The sequence below is a fragment of the Drosophila teissieri genome, chromosome X, assembly GCF_016746235.2.
Source record: "Drosophila teissieri strain GT53w chromosome X, Prin_Dtei_1.1, whole genome shotgun sequence".
Taxonomy (NCBI): Eukaryota; Metazoa; Arthropoda; class Insecta; order Diptera; family Drosophilidae; genus Drosophila; species Drosophila teissieri.
In genome coordinates, this window is record NC_053034.1 from 21,812,049 (window position 1) to 21,833,569 (window position 21,521).

Consider the following 21,521-nt stretch of genomic DNA (forward strand, 5'->3'; position numbering starts at 1 on the left):
GGACGTGTGTTCGTGTGTTGGCTCTGAAAGAAAACAGCAAATGCAGAAAAAGAATCAAAAGCGAGAGAAAACTAATTTAATAACCATTAATTACCATTGAGCACCTAACCCGCAGCAACTGGCCGACTCCCCGTCCACCCTGCCACTCCCCCAGCTGCTCGCGCGCCTTCCCCGCCCACTTCTATCTTTCCGCCGGCGGCGAATTCAGCACGACTCACCAAATTGAAATAATAATATTACAAATAATAAAACCAGAGCAAAAACAGATTTCGTAACTCGTAAATCGAAGGACAGTGAGAGAAAAAGAATTGTTAACGAAAATAAAAGCGCACCCTCTTATTTTTAACACGCGGCAAAGTTGCGTGCGTGTGTGTGAGAGTGAAAAATGTAAAAACAAAACAAAAATCGAAAATCGAAAAAAATTTCCCAGTGTTGTTGCTTGCTTTTTGTTTTGTTTGGATAACCCGCACTAACACCAACGCACAGGATAACCATGTCCTACACCGAGTTGGAATCGGGGTACCAGGATATATCCCAGCAGCATCAGCAGCAAAATCCGCACCAAAGTCAGCCGCAGCAGCGGGTCGGGTTCTACTTGGGATTACAGGATGGCAACGTATGCGCTACATCGTTTTTACCACTAAAATCTAGCCTAACCAACTAAAACGCATTAGTTTTCTTGTTTATGTGCATAAATACGCAGCATACATAGCATTTGTCTATACTGAAGGTCGCAATAATAACATCAAGGGGAAATGGTCAAGAAATCTTTGAGTTCCTTAAAATGGCATCCGAAATTATTATATATTCAGGTTTACATTTTATGAGTTATATAAATTGCAAACCAATACGGTTAATGCCACGCCATTGCCTTTCATTAAAAAAAATCTACAAAATACCTCATTTAGTCGAATTCCATTTATTATGTGGACCTGACTTTTTAGGACAGGCTGTTTTTATTAAAACAAATTTGAGTGATTTTAATTTGAATATTATTGTTTTATTAAAGAAGTCAAATATTATAAAATAATGTGTATTATGGTCTTAGAAGTAGGAGAACGGTATTACAAAATATTTAAACCTGGTGCTATTATCAAGCTGACCTCGACTGTAGATTTTTGCATGCGGGAGCTGACCCTGACTTTTTGCGGGTTTCTTGCAGTGGTAGCTTTTTCTTTTCCTCCTCGTCCTTCTGCCCGTCCTCCTAAATTCTTCTCATTCCTGTGCTTCTTCCCAACAGCTGACTGTTCAATGTCAATGCCAAAAGCTTTTGCTCTCCTTTAGACTCTCTCTCTTACTCTTTTTCTAATGTGTGTGTGTGTGGTCTTGGAATAAACATATGTACATAATTTACATCTGTTGTGTACCCTTCTAGCGAAAAGATAACCAAAAAGAACCTTAAAAAAGAAATGGGAAACAGCATCGATAAATTCGGAGGCGGTGGGCGTGGCGCAGCGGGGGAACGCCGCTGGCTGACGCACGTAAACTCCACTCCGAATCTGGGCGGTGCGTTACGTTCTACACTCGGAAAAACACAGATAATATAAGCAAAAGTGTCCGAACTGTTTAAAAATTAAATAGAGAAATTACAAAATCTTTGAGAGAGAAAAATAAAACACGAGCCACAGGGAAATCAATAATTCATAATAATTCATAATATCATAATTCATAATTCATAATAAACTGAAATGATTTTAGCTATTACATGAGATGTTAAATTTATGTTCGATTAAAAATATGTTGATATAAACTGCTTTAATTTTTGCAGAATTTTTGTGAGTGTGTTATAATATTCCGAATTTGGTTAAAAGCGTTTAATAATTATAGTTTCACTTGCAGCTTGTAACGATGTTTTGTATTGCTAACTATGAAGATTCCATAGTTAATTCCATTTGACTTGTTCCAAAAATTAAATATATTAAGCCCTAAACAAGTTTTTTCAAACAGTAATTATGTTCAGCATTATGTTCATAACAACATTTCAAAAGGCAGTGTGATTTTCTCTCAGTGCACTGTCTATTTCTGTGCGCAGCTCCCACATTCACTTTCTGTTATCCCTTTTCTCCCGACCATCCGTTGCTGTTCCCACCGCCCCCTCGAAAATCCAGAGACAGACGTCAGTGAGTTGGAGCCCCTGGAGCCGCGCTCCTCATCGTTCTCCCATCCGGTGATTCTTCGGTCTTGCACTTGTTTTCGTTCCCGTTATGTTGCACTATTTTGCTCGCTATTTAACTGTTTTACTAAGAATCTCCTTTTTTTGGTTTCCGTTACGTTTTGATTGTTTGCCCAATGGGCGGGCGCGCTAAGTTCTAATTACATTTTTGGTTTCTTGGCTGCATTAATTAATTACCCGGTTATGCCATTTGTTTGCTCAATTTGTTTGCTTTTGGCTTCGGACTCCGTCTGGAATCTCGGGTACCCCCGATGTGGGCCCACTTGCATCCTCAGGTTCGCAGTCCAGGTCCGACTTTCGAACGGAACGGTTTTAGAGCGGCATTTCTTTCCTCGGTTTCCTATTAAACCATTGTGTTCAGGTAAACAAAATGAAAGTGCTTGGTTGCATAAGAGCTTAAAGAGGCATAATAGTAAAGTGAAGTTTTCCTCAAAGATTTCCCAAGATTTATAGACAATCTTTGGGGCTGCACTTGGGCGAAACTTTATTTTTCCATTTCATACTTTTGGGTGGCTATATGGAAACTATAGAACTTAGTTGTCCATATATATATATATATGTACATATGTACATATATACTGAAAAGAGACTTATCAACGAGTGAATTCAAGCTCCATTCAAGAAGAAGAATAAATATGGCTAATATTGGGCAAAAAAGGCTACTAGAGTGGGTGTGGCAAAAGGTTATTTGGCAAATCGATAGAATTGTCATGTAAAGTCTATCTAACAAAAAAATTAAAAAATATCAAAAAACAGTTCCACTTGGCTTTTGATCCTGATCAAGGATATACAGATATATATGCTGAAACGCTTCCTTCTACCTGTTACATAGCTTAAACATTTTTGTTTCTAGTTTTGTTTACCTGCACATAATTATTATTGCAAATGACCTATTGTTATTCTATACATATTTTATCAGTTTTTTGATATATGTTTTTTAATGAATCTTTTATCTTCTGTGGTTAAAAGAAAATGGCAGTGAACATTTATATACAGACGGACGTATGTGGCCAAGAAATAAAGTCCAACCGTCATTTCCACAGCGTTGCATGCTTTTGCACAGTATATACCTTCTTTAAGGGTATTAAGACAGCTAAACTATAGACCAGCTAGTTTCTCTTTTAAACAAATAGTAAAGGCGAGCTTGAGAGTTTCATAAAAATACAATATAAGCGGTTCGGGTTTTGCAGTTTAGAAGTGTAGTCTACAGCATTGCACTGCTCATAGGTGAAACCGGATTAAATCTGAAAAAATACAAATTGTTCAACTCGAACCCGCCTTGGAAACCCCCCTTTTGTCAGGCCGTTTTGACGCCGCGATGAATTACACCTGTATTTTTGTATTTTCATCTGATTTTCATCTTTAAGTGCGGGAAGTGGGAAAACTGAGATCTCAGCGGAAAGATACATGAAGGTGATAATTGATGGGGGACACCGTTTCGAATGGCAGGGTCTATATATAGAGCAATTATTTACTTGGCCAATTGGCGCTTGGCCGGATTTCTGAGGCAGATCTGTGCTCCCAGAGCCGCAGAGCCCTTATCACTGAAGGTCTTATCAGCTTCAGCTTCAGCGACCGCAGTTACCGGTTACCGATTTTCGTCGCTGCTCTTTGTGTCGCTCTTGTTGCCTTTGTAGTCGCTCTCATTAACACTGGTCGATCGGCCGGACGTGTTCGCTATATAAGTTGTAGTTAAGTCGTGTCGTCAACAAATGAAAGCGACGATGATAACAAGACGCCTTCAGCATGTCGAAGCAATTATACAAAGAGAACGCCTCTCCGTCGTTCCCCCGCTCTAGGTCTCTTCATGCACTGAAAATTATAAAAAATTACTTTCATTTTATTTGTTGTTAAATTACGTTTACTTTAACCACAAAAACGCATACATAATTTACTGAAAATGCACTGCGGGCGAATGTAATTTACGTGAATATTTTCACTTACTGCATTTTTATAGAGCACCAGTATGTGATTCTCACATATTGAAAAAGATCGTTGGAGACATTGATTTGAGACTTTGTGAAGCTTCGAATAACTAACTGGAACTTTAATATATGATAGTTAACACTTCCTTTTGGCCAGGTTGCTAAACCCCTTAAAAAAGCAAAGCAGGTGACATTTAATCAAGAGTAAAGTGGCAAAATGAAGGGATATTTCAGTTCACGTACGTATGAATTCGGTATTCATACGCGGGTATATATCGTGTTGAAAGTTAGAATCAATTGGTTCAAATGATGCATTTCTTTCCAGTGTATTTCGCTATCTTGCTCTTTGTGCGACCACTTCTCTTTCTGTTTTTGTCTGCGCTTTTGTCTCTGGCTGATCAGATTCTCCCCTGAGTGAGTGGGCGCACAAACGAATTGGCGTACGCCCTGAAACAATCCGATACGATCCGATTCGATCCCCAGCGATCCCCAGCGATCCCAAGCAAACCGTTTTTCAGTTCCGTTAGTCAGTTGGCCGCGTTGCACGGGACGGTCGTAATACGCACGCTGACCTCGACGGTTGGCGTTTTCAGTATTTGTTCGGGTTAGGTCATCTGGTTTTGGGGAATCCGCCGGATTGGCACGTACGGTTTGCTGCCCCGAACTATCCATCAGTGTTGTCTTGCAGTGGACTGCAAGAGCGCAGCTAAATCCCGCTAATATCACAGACCACACATATAAAATGTAGATAACAACTTGAATGTTTATAAATAAAGTGCTCTCAACTGGTTTCTCTTAAGTGAGAACCCCAAATGTTAAAGTTTTGACTTAACGTAAGCTAAAACATTTCAAATACTGTTCCAAGATACCGTCCTGCGTGAATAAAAAAACTGAAAATCGTTTACACTTAAAACGTAAGATTAATACAATTTCCCAATATATAATTGGTTTGGAGTTTCAACTCGGAAAACAGCCTGATTTGGCCAGAAAGCAGCTGAGTTGGCAACACAATGGAGTGGACTTGGTTCAAGGACTGGTGGCGTCTCAAGAAGCTCCGATCTCGTCACCAGCGACATAAGAAAAAACTCGAAGCAGCCGCCGCGGCCGCTGGAGCTGCCGTGACCGCAGCAGCGGTTATGCCCGGCTCCGAGTGCGAGGAAAGTGGTTTTAAGGATCCGCAGACCAGTCGTCGCCACAGCTTGGACGCAGTGCCGTCTAATGAAACCATAGCCAGAAGACGCCGTGGTGGGCGCGATCGCCTGCGTCGGAATCGCTTGCTGCAGCGCCAGCGACGGAGTCAAAGTGCCGGAGTCCGCAGTCAACCTGGTGCAGGAAATGCGCGTTATAGGAGCCAGGACGACGACGATGGGGAGTACGGACCCTTTAACGTCAGCGATTACGAGGATTACGGACAGAGTCTTGGCAGCGACGAGGAGAGTGATGATTTCTGCTACTGTGATGTCTGTATGAATGTAGGTCTCATTGGTTAGATCAATGATATTGATTGATCGGACCCTGAGTCGTTAAAAGTTTGCGAAGTCGAGATCGAATTGAGCGCTAATTGATTTGTGGATCGGGTGGCACCTGAACCACATTAGGCTTCAAATGTCTTCCTAAGTGACTTGGAGGGAACAATTGGATTTTAGGGACTCTCCAATTCGTGGTTTGACCATTATTTATGGTCCATGTTCTAGAGATTATCTTCCCTTAGGTTATCTTCCATTTCCAAGCCAAAACTTTCTGGCAACCAATACTTTGCTGTTTTATAAACCAACTGCCACATCCCAACAACAAAATGTATTGTAATTCACCTTAAAACAATTGGGCAAAAGTCAATGTAAAACTTACAGGAGTTGGTGTCTGTGAGATATCTACATATATAGCTCACGAACGCCACCTAGCGGTAGTTATATTTATAAGTTACGACTCTATTACGTTCTGAAAATCGTTATTTGTTTAACAGATCTACATATACGAACTTAAACTTAATGCATTCGGAGATTCTCTCTATATATATCTTTATCAATGCTGACTATCGGCGTTTCGCTACATGTTGACTAAATAAGTATTTACAGCCAACCAAAGTTTCTATCATGTCTCTTCAGGGATTTGAAATGTGTGGGCTTGGAATGGGCGTGGCGAACATGATTGAGTGATTATAGAATAAGTATTTTGTATGGGGTCAGAAACGCGTTCTCTTACCTGTTACATACTTGGCAACCAAACTAATACACCCGTTTACTACCTTTTACTCTACGAGTGACGGGTATAATAATGAACTGAAAAATGGTTATGACTAAGTGTCACAACTCATTTCTAAAAAATGTAAATAAGATTTAGGATTTACATACGTTTTACTTGTGTGTTGCTTTTTCTGTGAATATAACATAATTCGACATTAAAATGGGCCGTTTTTTTCTTTTCAAAGACACAGCTGCGTAGTGGGAGTGGGAAAAAGTGACACGTTAATAAACTTAAAAAAAAGTAATACCCGAAAGATCTGAGAAGCGAGAATCCAGACATTCCGTTGCCTGCTGCCTGCCTACGCAAATCACTGTATATAACTCATTTATGACCGATTCTCTCTGTTTTCAAAGGGCGACACGGACTTTGGAGACAGCAATGACGGGATGGACTCCGACACGAGCACCTCTTCCAGCAACAGCAAGCAGGTGGTCGTCGGCATTTGCGCGATGGCCAAGAAGACACAGTCAAAGCCAATGAAGGAGATCCTGACACGGCTTGGGGAGTTCGAGTTCATCAAACTGGTGACGTTCGAGGAGAACGTGATCCTGCGAGAACCGGTCCAAAATTGGCCCACCTGCGACTGCCTGGTGTCGTTTCACTCGAAGGGGTTTCCCCTAGAGAAAGCCATCGAGTATGCCCAGCTAAGGAATCCCTTTGTGTTAAATAACCTGCACATGCAGTACGATATTCAGGACAGGAGGAGGGTGTACGCCATTCTCGAGAAGGAGGGCATTGAGATTCCGCGCTATGCCGTCCTCGATCGCGATTCGCCGGATCCCAAACGTGAGTACTATACATGCATACAAAGAATTAGTCATTTTTGCTACTTAACCCAGTGTACTTAAAATTGATTGTGGCTTAATTTTAACTTCCACCCCACAGACCATGAGCTTATTGAATCCGAGGACCATGTGGAGGTAAATGGCATTACATTTAACAAGCCGTTCGTTGAGAAGCCTGTGTCGGCGGAGGACCACAACATATACATATACTACCCGACGTCGGCGGGCGGTGGAAGTCAGCGACTTTTCCGAAAGATCGGCAGTCGGAGCAGCGTATATTCTCCGGAGTCAAGGGTGCGAAAGACAGGATCATTTATCTACGAGGACTTTATGCCCACCGATGGTATGCAACTTGCTCTCTATGCTCCCATTTTTAATGCAGCTGTAGGTACTACCTAAAACCCCTCCACTTCCCGCCCATTCTGCACAAGAAATGGGTAGTATCTAGGTAGCCAAACATATCTAGATACTTAGCCACGTATATATTTGTTGTTTAATTTATGAAATGGGTTCAAATTGGTTTTAAATTGTATATCATGTGGCCATATATACATATTTAATCGTAAAATCCTATTTTATGTATTACATTTAAAATTTAATTTATTGACTGATTTATTTAAGTATTTATTTATTTAAGTCATTTGGTAAACTCAACATGTTATATTAAATCGATCGAAAATACTGTTCAATAAGTTTAGAAATTTCCGGATTTGTGTAGAACAACCTTTTTGCAATTAAAAAACAAGTGTATACCCAATATTGTATACCTTTTCCATCGCTACCCTAATCCACTATGCGCTCTGGCTGTCTGTTCTTGTTATGGCTTTGGCTAGCTCCATTCTTGTAGACCGACCCACCTAATCTAATCCTTCAACGAAGCATCGCTCATTGTGCCTTGTCCTGCGTATCGCTCCGCACGCGCGACTCATCGCCAAGCTCACAGAAATCTAGTAAATAGAGAAAAACAAAAGAAAAACACCGAATCACACCAGTGGCCGCCAGTCGAACGCACTGAATCCAGCATCACCTTTACAACTTAGTATACTTTTCAGGCACGGATGTCAAGGTGTACACCGTGGGACCGGACTACGCCCATGCCGAAGCCCGTAAAAGTCCTGCTCTGGATGGCAAAGTAGAGCGCGACAGCGAGGGGAAAGAGATCCGCTATCCAGTGATCCTCAATCATTCCGAGAAGCTCATCTCACGCAAGGTGTGCCTGGCCTTTAAGCAAACCGTCTGTGGATTCGATTTGTTGCGAGCCAACGGAAAGAGCTATGTCTGCGATGTTAACGGGTTTAGCTTCGTTAAGAACTCGAACAAGTACTATGACGACTGCGCCAAGATACTGGGCAACATGATTCTCAGGGAGCTGACACCTACCCTGCACATCCCGTGGTCAGTGCCCTTTCAATTAGACGATCCCCCCATTGTGCCCACCACTTTCGGCAAAATGATGGAGCTGCGCTGCGTGGTGGCTGTAATTAGACATGGCGACCGCACGCCCAAACAAAAAATGAAGGTTGAGGTGCGGCATCCCAAGTGAGTTAAAGTGACTTCTGTTAAATTCTGAGGAATCTATATAAAAACAAATCTCTTTTAACCAGATTTTTCGAGATCTTCGAGAAGTACGACGGCTACAAGCTGGGCCACGTTAAGCTTAAGCGCCCGAAACAGCTTCAAGAGATCCTGGACATCGCCCGCTTCCTGCTCAGCGAGATCCACACCAAAGCGCATGCCGAGATTGAGGAAAAGGAGAGCAAGCTGGAGCAGCTGAAGAACGTTCTGGAGATGTACGGTCACTTTTCAGGTATAAACCGGAAGGTTCAGATGAAATACCAACCAAAAGGTCGTCCACGTGGTTCCAGCTCCGATGATAGTAAGTCCAGTCGAATACCCCCGAATCCGAATTCCCCGATTAATCAAACTGAAGCCAATCTAGCAGCGGATCAGCCGGTGGAGCCTTCCCTGGTTCTCATCCTTAAGTGGGGCGGCGAACTGACGCCAGCAGGCCGCATCCAGGCGGAGGAGTTGGGCCGTATTTTTCGATGCATGTATCCAGGTGGCCAGGGAAGATCGGATTACTCGGGCACCCAAGGTCTAGGTTTGCTAAGGTGAGATCACCACTAGTTTTTAACGATTATTATTCTAACATATTCCTTTTAGATTGCACTCCACGTTCCGGCATGACCTGAAGATCTACGCCTCAGATGAGGGTCGTGTCCAGATGACGGCTGCCGCTTTTGCCAAGGGTTTGCTGGCCTTGGAGGGAGAACTTACACCTATTCTTGTCCAGATGGTAAAGAGCGCCAATACAAATGGACTGCTGGACAATGATTGCGACTCCAGCAAGTATCAAAACTTGTAAGTTCATTTTACAAGCCTGTTTCAACCCTCTCAATGGGGCTTATCAGCAGCTATATGTAAACTATTGCTTTAATAAGCAAATTATATCCGAATATGACATAGATAAGTGATCTAGTATTCTTATATTGAATTGTTTACCGGGCTTTCCTAAGACTAATTGCTTGCAATCGAAATTGATAGAAGGTCCCAATTGTTTATTGTTGTATCTATATCTGGTTACAATTTAATTACTTTTAGTTATAGTACTATTACACATAATTTACACAGATACACATTTTATAATCTTATATTATTTCGCTGTTGGCCATAAATGCTATTCCTAATATCAGATAGATATAGATCAGATTTTGCGCTAGATTTCCATATTAAGTTGGCTTTTTATAAATAAATAATACATTTTTTGTTTGCAAAAAAAGTTGATATGCGGTTGACATGACATTTACAAATTGTTGGTGACACTCGTTTCTACAGGAATAAACACAAAACACAGAATAAAAACAAAATTGAATAATAATATGTTGCAGGTAGCTTTTCCGACTCTAGTAAGTATAAAGTACATATATGTTCCGGATTAGGATCACTAGCCGAGTTATTTTGGTCATGTCCGTCCGTCTGTCTGTCCGTCCGTATAAACGCTGAGACTTTGGGAACAATAAAAGTTAGAAAACTGAGATTAAGTATGTACTGAATGTGTATATCCTTTCCTTAAACAGATATTACTTTGATTTTTTATTCATTGAATCTTTTTATTTTGAAACTGTTATTTTGTATTAATTATGAATTTTGTCAAATTCGTTTCACCTCAATAGGGCTAAAGGTCGCCTTCACGAGCTTATGCAAAACGATCGAGAGTTTTCTAAGGAGGATCGCGAGCTGATTAATCCTTGCAATAGCAAATCGATTACCCAGGCGCTGGATTTTGTGAAAAATCCTGTAGACTGCTGTCACCACGTACACCTGCTCATCCGCGAGCTTCTTCACATTATTAGCATCAAAAAGGATGATCCGAAGACCAAGGACGCCATCTTATATCACGGCGAGACGTGGGACCTGATGCGCTGTCGCTGGGAAAAAATTGAGAAGGATTTTAGCACCAAATCCAAGTTGTTTGACATCTCAAAGATTCCAGATATATATGATTGCATTAAGTACGATCTGCAGCATAATCAGCACACATTGCAATATGATCAGGCGGAGGAGTTGTATATCTACGCGAAGAATCTGGCTGATATAGTCATACCACAGGAGTATGGCCTGACGCCGCAGGAGAAACTGGCAATAGGTCAAGGTATCTGTTCACCATTGCTAAGAAAGATCAAGGGTGATCTGCAGCGAAACATCGATGAAGTGGAAGACGAGTTTATGAACCGTTTGAATCCACATTACAGCCATGGTGTTGCAAGTCCTCAGAGGCATGTCCGCACAAGGCTCTACTTTACTAGCGAATCGCATGTCCACTCGCTGCTCACAGTTTTGCGTTATGGGGGATTGCTTAATGTGGTCACAGATGAGCAGTGGCGTCGGGCTATGGACTATATTTCGATGGTATCGGAGCTCAACTATATGTCTCAGATCGTCATTATGCTCTACGAGGACCCTACCAAAGATCCAACTTCTGAGGAACGTTTCCATGTCGAACTGCACTTTAGTCCGGGTGTAAATTGTTGTGTGCAAAAGAATTTACCACCAGGTCCGGGATTTCGGCCGCATTCGCACGGCGACAATGCTTGCAATGTAAGTTTGCAATCCTCGGACGAGTCAAATCCTGCCAGGATCGAGGAGGAGAACGACTCGAATTCAGGAGAGGAGCGGGAGGGCAAAAAGCGAGGGGTGAGTTGTTACATTTGTGCAAGCATTCAAGCTTATGTTTCTTTACCTTTCTCTTCAGACATCCGGCCAAAGGAGTTCGGATCGCAGTGCGGAACGCACCTCTCCTGCCTTCGGATTCAACCGGTTGGAGCTTAGATCCAAGCAGTTCAAATCGAAACCCATCCCCATCGGAGCCCATCACACGGTCAGTGGCCATGAAGCCATGGATCTAGCCAAGCGGTTGAACGAGGAGCTGGCCTCGCAGCAGCAGCAGCAAAACCAGCAGCTTCGACCAATCAGTCCGGATATGAGGGCAGTGAGTCCTGACTGCGAGCCACGCTCCCGGAGTTTTGAGCAGCGTCCCACGTCCGGCGTCTGTGCCAAAGAACCGGGTATGTATGTTTGGGCAGGGCCTGACGGTCGATCGAGCAAAGCTTGCCGCCGCCGCCGCCGCCTTCGCAGCCGCCTTTTCTTCGGGGTGGGGAATTCACAACCCACCTTCTTCCAGCTTCCCAAAATTCCCAAATTGCGCGTTCCTCTTTTGTCTAACACATCTCACAATCACCCGATTGGCTATTCCCAGTTTTAGACTAATCCGCTCTGATTCGGTTTGGTTCTTCCTACTTAAACATTGTTTTCCAAAACAATTTGGCAGAGGAGTTATTCGTCTAACGAATAATGATGATTGCAACATTTTATATTATATCGGACTTCTATTCACAGAACGGGTAAAAAGTGTGCTCGTTTGCGAACTAGTTTCCTCTATATTATGGTTACAAGGCTGGCTTTAGTGATCTTTGAGAACAAAGTTCTGTAGGTAAGGCAAGTTTGTTAAATACTTAAAGTAAATACTTAAAGTAGACGAATCCCTCTGCCAGATTTTTCAGACTTCGGCTGCTCCGAAGTACCACCTCTTCTGTAAAATGTGTATAACTTCGTGTCTTCTTTTATGGTTTCTAAGATACATTTTTTGTGGGGTATTTGCATGCCGTTCCTTTGTTTTCTGTGTTCACGTCTCCCGTCCGCACAGCCAGCTAACACCACTGGGAAATCCCCAAGAAAACACTAAAAAAAAAGGAAATGCCCCCGCCCTCCCAAATATCCAGAAATCGCTTAAATTTTGTTTCATATCCCCCCATTCAAAATATTTAAACGAGTTTTACTCCTATTTTAATTTTCATATATATATGAATAGATAATATATATCCTTTAGCTAGATGTCTCTATTTCGAATGGTAAACGAATAATATTCAGTTGTGATTTTACATCATATTCACTATTGTTCAAGAACAACTTTTAAAGAATTTTCATCTCTACCTCTCTTGAGCTGTGCCCAACATTTTTCGGTTTTCATTTTTTCTGTTGTATAAGAATCGAAATAACACACACACACATGGGACACATCAAACAAGCCTTTTTCGTTATATATACGTATATATTTCGATCTGTATTTCGATCTGTATCAAATGAAAAAGAAACAAACAAACGTGTTTTCGAGAAAAACTGAAAATCTATAAGCATCTGGCCGCGGAATCCCGTGTACTTGGCAATGCTGGTCACATCGTCTCAGTCACAACAAAACGCACACACAGCCACTCTAGCCACGCCCCCGCACTTCTTCCCCGCCCCTACAGAGGGGCAGCTGAACACCCGGATAGATTTGCGCCTCCAAAGAAGTTTTTGAGGGCATTTTACAAATCTTTGCTGGTGTCCAGCTGCCACGGTCACACAATGTTCAATCCCATTTTTGGCTCCTCTTAGTTTCTCTATCTCTATACATATATCTGCCTGTTTTGTCTGCCTCTATCTGTCCTGTCTATCTATCTCTGTTTTTCTCTCCGTGCATGAAAAGCAAGAATTTGAAAATACGGAAAAAAGAGAAAATTTGTGCTTGGTTTTGCGGAGTTTTCTTGTCTGTATCTGTACGTTGCTCGTTGTCGTTGTTTGCAGATCCAGACCCCTTCCCACCCATCCACGACCACCCCCACAATCACATGGAAACACACAAAGTACAGACCACCACAGACTCCACCACAGGACCTAACCGGACTCAAAAACGCACTTACTTTCCGAAGCTTAAGTTTTCCAGTTGCAATTTGTATACACTACTAATAGCTTCTACTAAGGGCCTTTGCCTCTGCAGCTTCCAAGTTTGCCAGCTTCCAATGTCTTTGAATGCTCTTGTGGGGTCTACAAGATTGTCAAATAATTTTTAGAACGCGTGGTGAAATGCGTTGTTTAAATGTATTTCAGAAGCTAACACTGTAGCTAACTATAACTTTAAGGTTACCCTTAGTAAGGAAAAATGTATTGGTGGAATAGCAAAGTTTAAATGTAAATAAGAGCACAAGTGAAAGATGTGAAATGATTTCGTTATAAATGTTAATTACTTTTAATTTGCTAAGTTCATAAGTCTTAAGATTCTTGCAAGAGTATTTTCCATTCGGCTTGCCGATTTTATTGCCTTTCCATATCTTCTCCTTTTGGTTTACAAATTGTTTTCCTTGGTTTTTTCTATCCCCGTGTTTTTACAAACCTTTGTTTTTTACAAACTGTGCGCGATCTGCGTCGTTTTGATTATCTCGGCTAATGAGTTTTCTATTTGTACACAACATTACATACACAACGCACCGACACTCAAAATCTCGAATATATCACTGCAAACTTGGCTGACTTTGGACCGGAAACCCAAACCCATAATCATGCCAAACTAATTACCCTTCATCGTTTTTGCTCTTGGACTGAATTTTGCTTTTATATTTACTATAGTAGTTGCTTTCCCTGACGTCGGGGAAATTTCCCAGGATCCTATACTTAATTATGAGGATAGTTCTCGGACTCGTACTTCTGAATTCGGGGAGATTCCCCATGCTCGAGTGGGCGCTGCCAGTAACTCGGATGGAGGAGCTCATCCGAAAGCGCATCTTCGCACGGCCTTTCAGATCCGTGTTACGAATAGTCTGTCCTTCTTTAAAATTGACTCTTCGACAAACGAGCTGCCTTTGTCGGACATTGATTTTTCGCTGCATCCAGCCACTCCCCAATGCGGTCCCTCGGCGCACAAACGCCTTCACGTGTTGACCATGCGGCGGATGGAGAGTTGCGACGATGGCGAATATCTCGAGCAGCTCCGTCATCTGCCACAGATCTCGCCGATGGCCACCAATGAGCGACCCTTAAGTTCCTGCAATTGCAGTAGCTCAGCGGCCCAGACGCACTCGCACTCAAAAAGCCTAATGGACTTGGCACAAGTGGTGGTGGTGCCTTCTCCGCAAGAAACTACCCAGAATCAGGAGCAAGGTGGTGACCCGTCAACGGCGGCGGATGTGAGTGTCAGTAGTTTTGATGATGACTTTCAGTTGTCCAGCTCAGCACCGGCTATCCTGATGAGCGCAGACTTCGGTCAAAGGCGCGTGGTGGCGTCTCTTTCGCCAATGGTGCATGCCACCACTTCGCCCACTGCCTCTACTTTACGACTCTGTCAGGACATGGACAAGGCTTCGGCTTCTGTCTCGTCCTCTGCTCAACGCAAGGCCACTAGTAGCTCCTGTGGTCAGCTGTCCATGGCAGCTTCTGCTCCTGTTGTGACGGAAAATCCATTTCGCTTCACTGTTTCATCCGTGGGTTCTGCAGCTTCCAATAGCGCCTGTTTTGTAAGCAGCTTCGAACCCATAGAAGAGCAGGTCACGCCTATAATGGAGGTAGATCCCAAAGCCCTGCAGCCAGCTCCTCAAGTAGTATATAATCTGCCCACTGTGCTCATTACGGGAACAGCAAGTAGTACAGAATTGACCAGCACCAGAAATTGCAATATAACGACTGTAACGAACGCAGATTCAGCAATGCTTACACCGATAGGAACCGAAATAAATGAAGAAATAGGTATATCAAACGATATAGGAATAGAGACAATAGGGATTACAACCACTATAACAACAGATCCAACGACGGTTACTGCAACAGAGACAGCAGAAGATACACCAATGGATATACAAACAAATATAAGTATTGGAAAATGTGCACCAGGGCTTACACCAACAGTTACTACTACTACCGATATTACAAAAGGTATACGAGACTTCGCACCCACAGCCACCCAAACATCCCCACCAACATTTACATTACCAACATCCACCACCACAACAACAACTGGAGCAGCAGCAGCTTTGTTTGATAATACAGCAACAATGTCTTCTAATCGACCATTTACTAACCAATTCCAATCGATCGATCCCACTTCAAACGACGCACCACACCAACATTATGTACATCAACATCAACATCAACATCAACATCAACATCAACATCAACATCAACATCAACATCAACATCAACACCAACACCAACACCAATACCTACACCAATACCAACACCAACACCAACACCAACACCCACATCACCAAAACTCCACAACGACCATCGATCAACAACAACGAAATTCACGCACCATCAATAACACACTGAACGAAAACCACACCACCGCCACAATTACAAACAACACTACCACGACCCCGTCTTGTTGTACCAATACCATCGCCACAGATAGCCAAGTCTCGGTGTCGGTCTCGGCATCGGTGTCATCGGCCAACTCGTCCACGTCGTCGCGTCGCCAAAGACACAGTATTGCCGGCCAGATGTCCTATATGAAAATGTTGGGTTTCGGTGGTTTTAGCAAAAAGATGGCCACCAGCGCAAATAGCCTTTTCAGCACCGCCGTCATCAGCGGCAGCTCGTCCGCTCCTAATCTTCGCGACATGATACCGGTCTCCTCATCCGGTGAGTACACCACATGCGTGGTATGATATGATATGATTGGGAGGAGAAAGTCTTCTACGTTAAGGAAGTATTAGGCATTACTTTTTCCTTTTTATTTTACCGTGTCATATTATTCATTTGGGAAGGTGTATGAATAGAGCTTAGCATCTTTTTATGAAAATTAGCTTCGAAGCTCTTTGCCTCCTCTTTGCCTCCTATTACAAATAAAATAGGGCATAAAATAAATGGGAAATAAACAGAAATCCTGCTCATCACTCGGATAGGAGGAATAGATTTTTACATTTTTTCGAACGACAAAATAACTTAGGAACTTTTTACTTACTTGTCCAAAAGGTAATATCATGAACGCCGTGTGCAGAGCACGGACAGGGATTATGGTATTCTAAAAACTCAAAAATAAATGAAAATATGTGTGGGTACCCAAAAAGAAGCACCGAAAAGTATATTAACAGTCTATTGGCACACGCAAGCCAAAAATGTGTTGTATTTAACTAGAAATTGGTAGTTTCTAAAAAGATGTATATTGTAGGAAAAGAACTTCTGTAAAAGTAGACCTGTTACTTAACGATTTTGAATTTCTTTATTACTTATTGTGTTACCTCGCTATGATATACATTAATTTTACGATCTGTTCCTAAGGTTGTGTACTCCTTCAAACATTTAAATATAAAGATCCCAATTTTGTTGCGTGAATATAACAACTTTCTTCTGTAGGATTTGGCGATGTACCACCAATCCGCCCGCTTGAGACACTGCACAACGCCCTTTCGCTGCGCAAGCTGGACTGCTTCTTGCAGGACATGATCCTGGCGCAGATCTTTAAGACGCCGACTGGGTCTCCGCCTCGGGGTTTCTCTAAGAACACCTTGCCAGCGGTCTCCTCGATGACTCTAACCGCCCCAAATCAGGCGGAGGCGATCGGCCACGAGCCGCAAACTGGTAGACAACCGCCGATATCAACGACCGTAACGACCACCTTTGACCGGCGTGGCAGCGAGTCCGGATCCACAGCGAATGCCCCTCTGCGACTTCTCTCGGAGAGCCAGTGCCCTAATCTGGACGATAGCAGCGCCGAAGTGCGGGAATCGCTGGTGGGAAAGATGGAGCGTAAGTGCCGAAAAAAGTCCCTGATCGAGTGGCAGTGCTGAACGGCCTAAGATCTGTTTCTTTTTTTATATACCACACAATCCCTACGCTTTTCAAGCCTACCAAATTTAAAATTGCTGGGATGTTTTTTGTTCAAAATTTTAAGAGCTTATAAGTTTTATCCAATAATATTCTTGCACTTATGTTATGAAAATTTAAAATTATCTATGCTCACTGTCTCTCCGCTGAAATGTTGTTAATAAAATGTCTGTTTTAAGCACTTATTTTATTTTAATATAAAAAGCCAAATATGGCGTAGGAACAAATGTGTTAATAATTTTGTTTAAGGAATGACAAATGACATTATTTTTTATGCAATCATTTTATTTTTACTTTTACAGAAGAGGCTTAAAAGACCAAATTTTACATAACAAAAGAACTTTTTTGTTTTAGAACAAAGTCAGGAAAACTGCAAATCAAAAAAAATTATTTTTATTTACTTACAATTTATTCACTTATATTTTACTTTCGTTTTCAGAAAATCCAACAGAGCCCAGCATTTAAAACAAATGCAGCAATCACTTTCTTTTACCAGTTTGTGTATAATTATAACCAATATAATTTCATATTTATGCATATATGTATGTATCGATATGCATGAAAACTGTGTATTAAATTCCTATAGTTTTTAAGTCGTTTGTTCAGAATTGCAATAAATATTGCTAGAAGTACTCCAATATAAGTTTGTTTTCACAATTTCCTTCTTTCTTGTACACACTAAGTTTTTAAGTACTAACTTTTGCTGTCGAAGTGTTAATGGTCTTTTTCGCTTGTTTCTTTTTGCATGTGTCTATTTTTATATATTGTACTTTTTCCCCTTGTCTGTTTAAAGATTTGTAAATATTTTATGAAGATTAATTGGGCGTCTAGAAAAAAACACTAAAAGAAATGGAATCAAAGTTTTTGCTTCTTTACTTTCTAAAGAAGCATTACAAATTCATGGGAAAGTAATAGTGTAAATAAGTATAGTATCGTTCTTTGTAAACCATATCTCGTCGAGAGATTGCATCTTTTAGATCCGAAAATTCAACAAGAATGCGTGTTGAAATTCATCAAAATATAACACATTACCAATATAAAATGTATAACTCATTAATATTGTGATTATACATATTTTTTATTTGTTTTTGTATATTTATTACGCCACAAATTTCTTATTTACTTATTGGTTTAAACACTAAATTTCTGTTTATGCGTGATCTTATTCTCGCTCGTGTCCTTACCTCCCTGTAATATGTAATTATTTAACTAACATCTCAACCCCTTGATCACGAACCACACATCCGTAAACAAAAAGTTTGGCAGCAGGACAGTCTGAAGGCAGCCGAGGAGGAGGAGGTAACCCTACCCGAATTGGAAACAAAGCCAAGGTGACAATTTAGTTTGTTATAATGTATTTATCAAATTTACAATTCTACCAGCTTGGACCTTACCATGGAGATTATGGAGCAAGGGGCCGCGGGTCCCGCCTCCTTTCAGCCGATGAATCGGGACAGCCTGGAGTCCGGCGAGGGAACGATGGGCGGCGGAGTCTTTCTGAGTGTTTGCGAGGAACAGGGCAGCGGGAGCACCTGCATCACACCAGTTAGTTTTGGCATGGATCTGGATCTGAGCATGGTGGCTAACAAGGGCTCCATTACGCTGTCCATGGAAGTGAGTGGAGATTATTTCGATAATATTATAGGTTACCTATTTTAACCATACACACGTTAAGAAAACAGTAACTTACTTAATACTTTATTTAATTTATTCCTTTTGATTTCGAAAGAAGCCTACAAATTCTAGAATATTTCTTATCAGTTAAAATTCCCACTCCTAATTCACGTTTCCTGTAGCAAGGTCACTAACCTAGGTCTGCTTTCTACTTATATATTAGCAAATAATATCGTTTCTCGTGTTTCTCCAAGGGGTTCGAAGATGATGAAGATGCCACTTTGTCGGCGGCCACAACACCTTCCCTTCCCGCCGACTGTGAGCCGCGACTCGAGAGTTGCTACTGTTGCCCCAGCCATGCAGAGGGTCCCCCGGAGGTCTCCAGCGACGATCCACGATTTGGCTTTGCACTGCCCGTTCGAGTCACCCAAGCTTCGCCGGAGCATGCGCGACCAGTGCGCCGTGCCCATGATCCCGTCTCTCCCAGGATCCAGAAACAGATTAGCTTGTTCGAGGGAAACGCGGCTCCAGCAACGTGTCAGGAAAAGACCGAGTCAAGCGGGTCAGTTGGGGGCGGAGCCATTCTGCACGCCTCTATCAACTTGCCGGCGGCGGGACCGCTTCATCTGCGCCAGGATGCTCGGCTGCGCAAGTTCGAGAACCTCACGCAGTCCACATCGAACTCGAACTTTCCCTTCGAAAGCAACACCCTAAAGCGGGTGCCCATGCAGACCACCAATGACTACGACAACGTGAGCCACACCCAGAGCTGCATAAACCTCAAAAGTGGTAGCAGTGGAGTCCTCGGAGGATCGCCTCAGCGTCAGAGAGGTAGTGCCAATAATGGGCAACTTTTGACTCATATAAACCAAGCAGAATACCTCTTATAAAGTTAAGAAGGTGGTGTCATTTTGATACGAAAAACAATGCTGCAATAAGGACAGTAACTTGATCTATTCGTATTTACAACCTTTTTTTTGGCACATTTGTATGTTAAAAGTAAACCATTTTATGTTCAACTGAATGTTTTACATGAGAATACCAACCGATATTGATTTTCATATGTAGGAAACATTTTTAAACCGGTTTGGTAATAAAAAAGATTACATTGTAAGAAAGTATAAGAAGTATTGTATTGTATAAGTGTGTAAATAGTCTATTGTGATGCCTTCGCGGCACGAACTTGTATCGTTCTAGGTGAAGATTTTATTTAAGGGCACTAAACTTTTAAAGATATCTTACGGTTATTTTCAATCTTTTCCAAGCTTTTGCTTGTTACCACATACGTGCGGAAAGTAATTGTTTTGCCGACTATACAGTTCTTGTTATTGCCCTGACATTTAATTCAAGATTTTCCTTTATTGCGGGTTGAATGTATACCAGACGGTGTTTAATTTAGGATAAGTAAAAAATATGAGCTTTAGGACAATGTGGTATCGTAGAAGTCTGAATCCCTTAGCGGCGAACACATTTAAACTGATATAACTTAGCAATAATTTCAGGAATTAATAGGCTACGTGAGTCGTTTAGTTACTACAAGTTAAATGATGTTCCTGTATCTCGTAATTTTAAATGTAAACGTATGTTCTGCAGGATCCGATGGTGGAGGCGCAGGTGCAAGTGGAGTCCCGGCAGAGCGGGAGCCACCGCGTGTCCATTACGGACGGATGATCAACACATGCTGCTCCGCCTCGGCATCGCCGTCCCCCTCGCCGTCCCCTTCGCCGGGGGCGCTGATTGTCAAGGAGCGGTTCATCGAACCACCTAAGCGGGGCGTCGTGCGCGGATACCATGGCAAAACGCAATCCATGGACGCCGACTTCCTGTTCAACGAGTTTCTACTGCTGCCGGCCATGGCGCCCGCCAACCTATCCTTTGGTAGTTCCGATATCGACCAGGTTAGCGATGACGACGCTCCTAGCAACTCGAAGCAAAGGCACGCCTAAATTTCAATCGAACTCCAGATCCAGATCCTAAAAGCACTCGCATCCTTGAGCCGCGCTTATGTAAAACTCGAGTTATCGCATAGATCAACTCGCTTACGGACTCTTTACTCTTAATCAAACTGTTTGTTGTTGTTGGGCCAAGAAAATACAAATAAAAGGCTTATCTCTATTTTTGTCCATAGGAAGATTGTTTTAATGCAAAGTCCGTATCCGAATGTCTCTCCGAATTTCCGGTGCTGCAAATAACTGCAAATAAGTAGTAGTTCTGCAGTTATTCAGCACTCTCTGCAACATCTGGCATGCGAAGCGATGCGGGCCATAACTCAGACTCATGCCCCGAAAACGCCCTCATCCGAAGGCCCACACTTTCAGTGGGTGCCACATAAAAGCCAAATGTATGTACATATATCTTATGCAAACGTGCTTGCCATACGCAATACGCAATTTAGAATTCGCAATGACACCGAATGTGGATCGAGGTTGACAAGTGAAACCGCAGGCCGAACCGCGTCGCCATATCCGTAGAACAGGTGGGTCATTGACAGCCAATCGCACTTTCACTTGGCCCGCGCATTAGCATGGCATCATCGCATCCATCTACAGCTGCAGGCCATCACCATCAGCAATCAGCCATCAGCCCGGCATCATCGACTTCATTACCATCATCATTGTTAGCGTCCCATAGGCGGGCGATTGTTGC

The 21,521-nt window shown here is 42.4% G+C and overlaps 1 protein-coding gene across 26 annotated transcripts; it reads left to right on the top strand.

Moving 5' to 3' along the window:
* On the top strand, positions 1-20,973 carry LOC122624485 (inositol hexakisphosphate and diphosphoinositol-pentakisphosphate kinase). Of its 26 annotated transcripts, none has more exons than XM_043804047.1 (17): positions 501-616; positions 1,376-1,506; positions 2,109-2,167; positions 6,696-7,128; positions 7,228-7,470; positions 8,168-8,666; positions 8,732-9,003; positions 9,058-9,238; positions 9,291-9,488; positions 10,301-11,321; positions 11,380-11,692; positions 14,070-16,076; positions 16,791-17,183; positions 18,520-18,592; positions 18,644-18,875; positions 19,130-19,706; positions 20,469-20,973. In XM_043804047.1, the coding sequence occupies exons 1-17, from the start codon at positions 609-611 to the stop codon at positions 20,819-20,821; spliced, it is 6,993 nt and encodes a 2,330-aa protein (XP_043659982.1). In that variant the 5' UTR covers positions 501-608; the 3' UTR covers positions 20,822-20,973. The 26 variants fall into 26 exon arrangements, with proteins under 26 accessions (XP_043659984.1, XP_043659985.1, XP_043659986.1 ...); XM_043804048.1 differs by having other exon boundaries at positions 2,115-2,167; XM_043804046.1 differs by lacking the exons at positions 501-616; positions 1,376-1,506; positions 2,109-2,167 and adding an exon at positions 4,546-5,570 and having other exon boundaries at positions 14,070-15,182; positions 15,240-16,076.
* Positions 20,974-21,521: the final 548 nt, after the last annotated feature.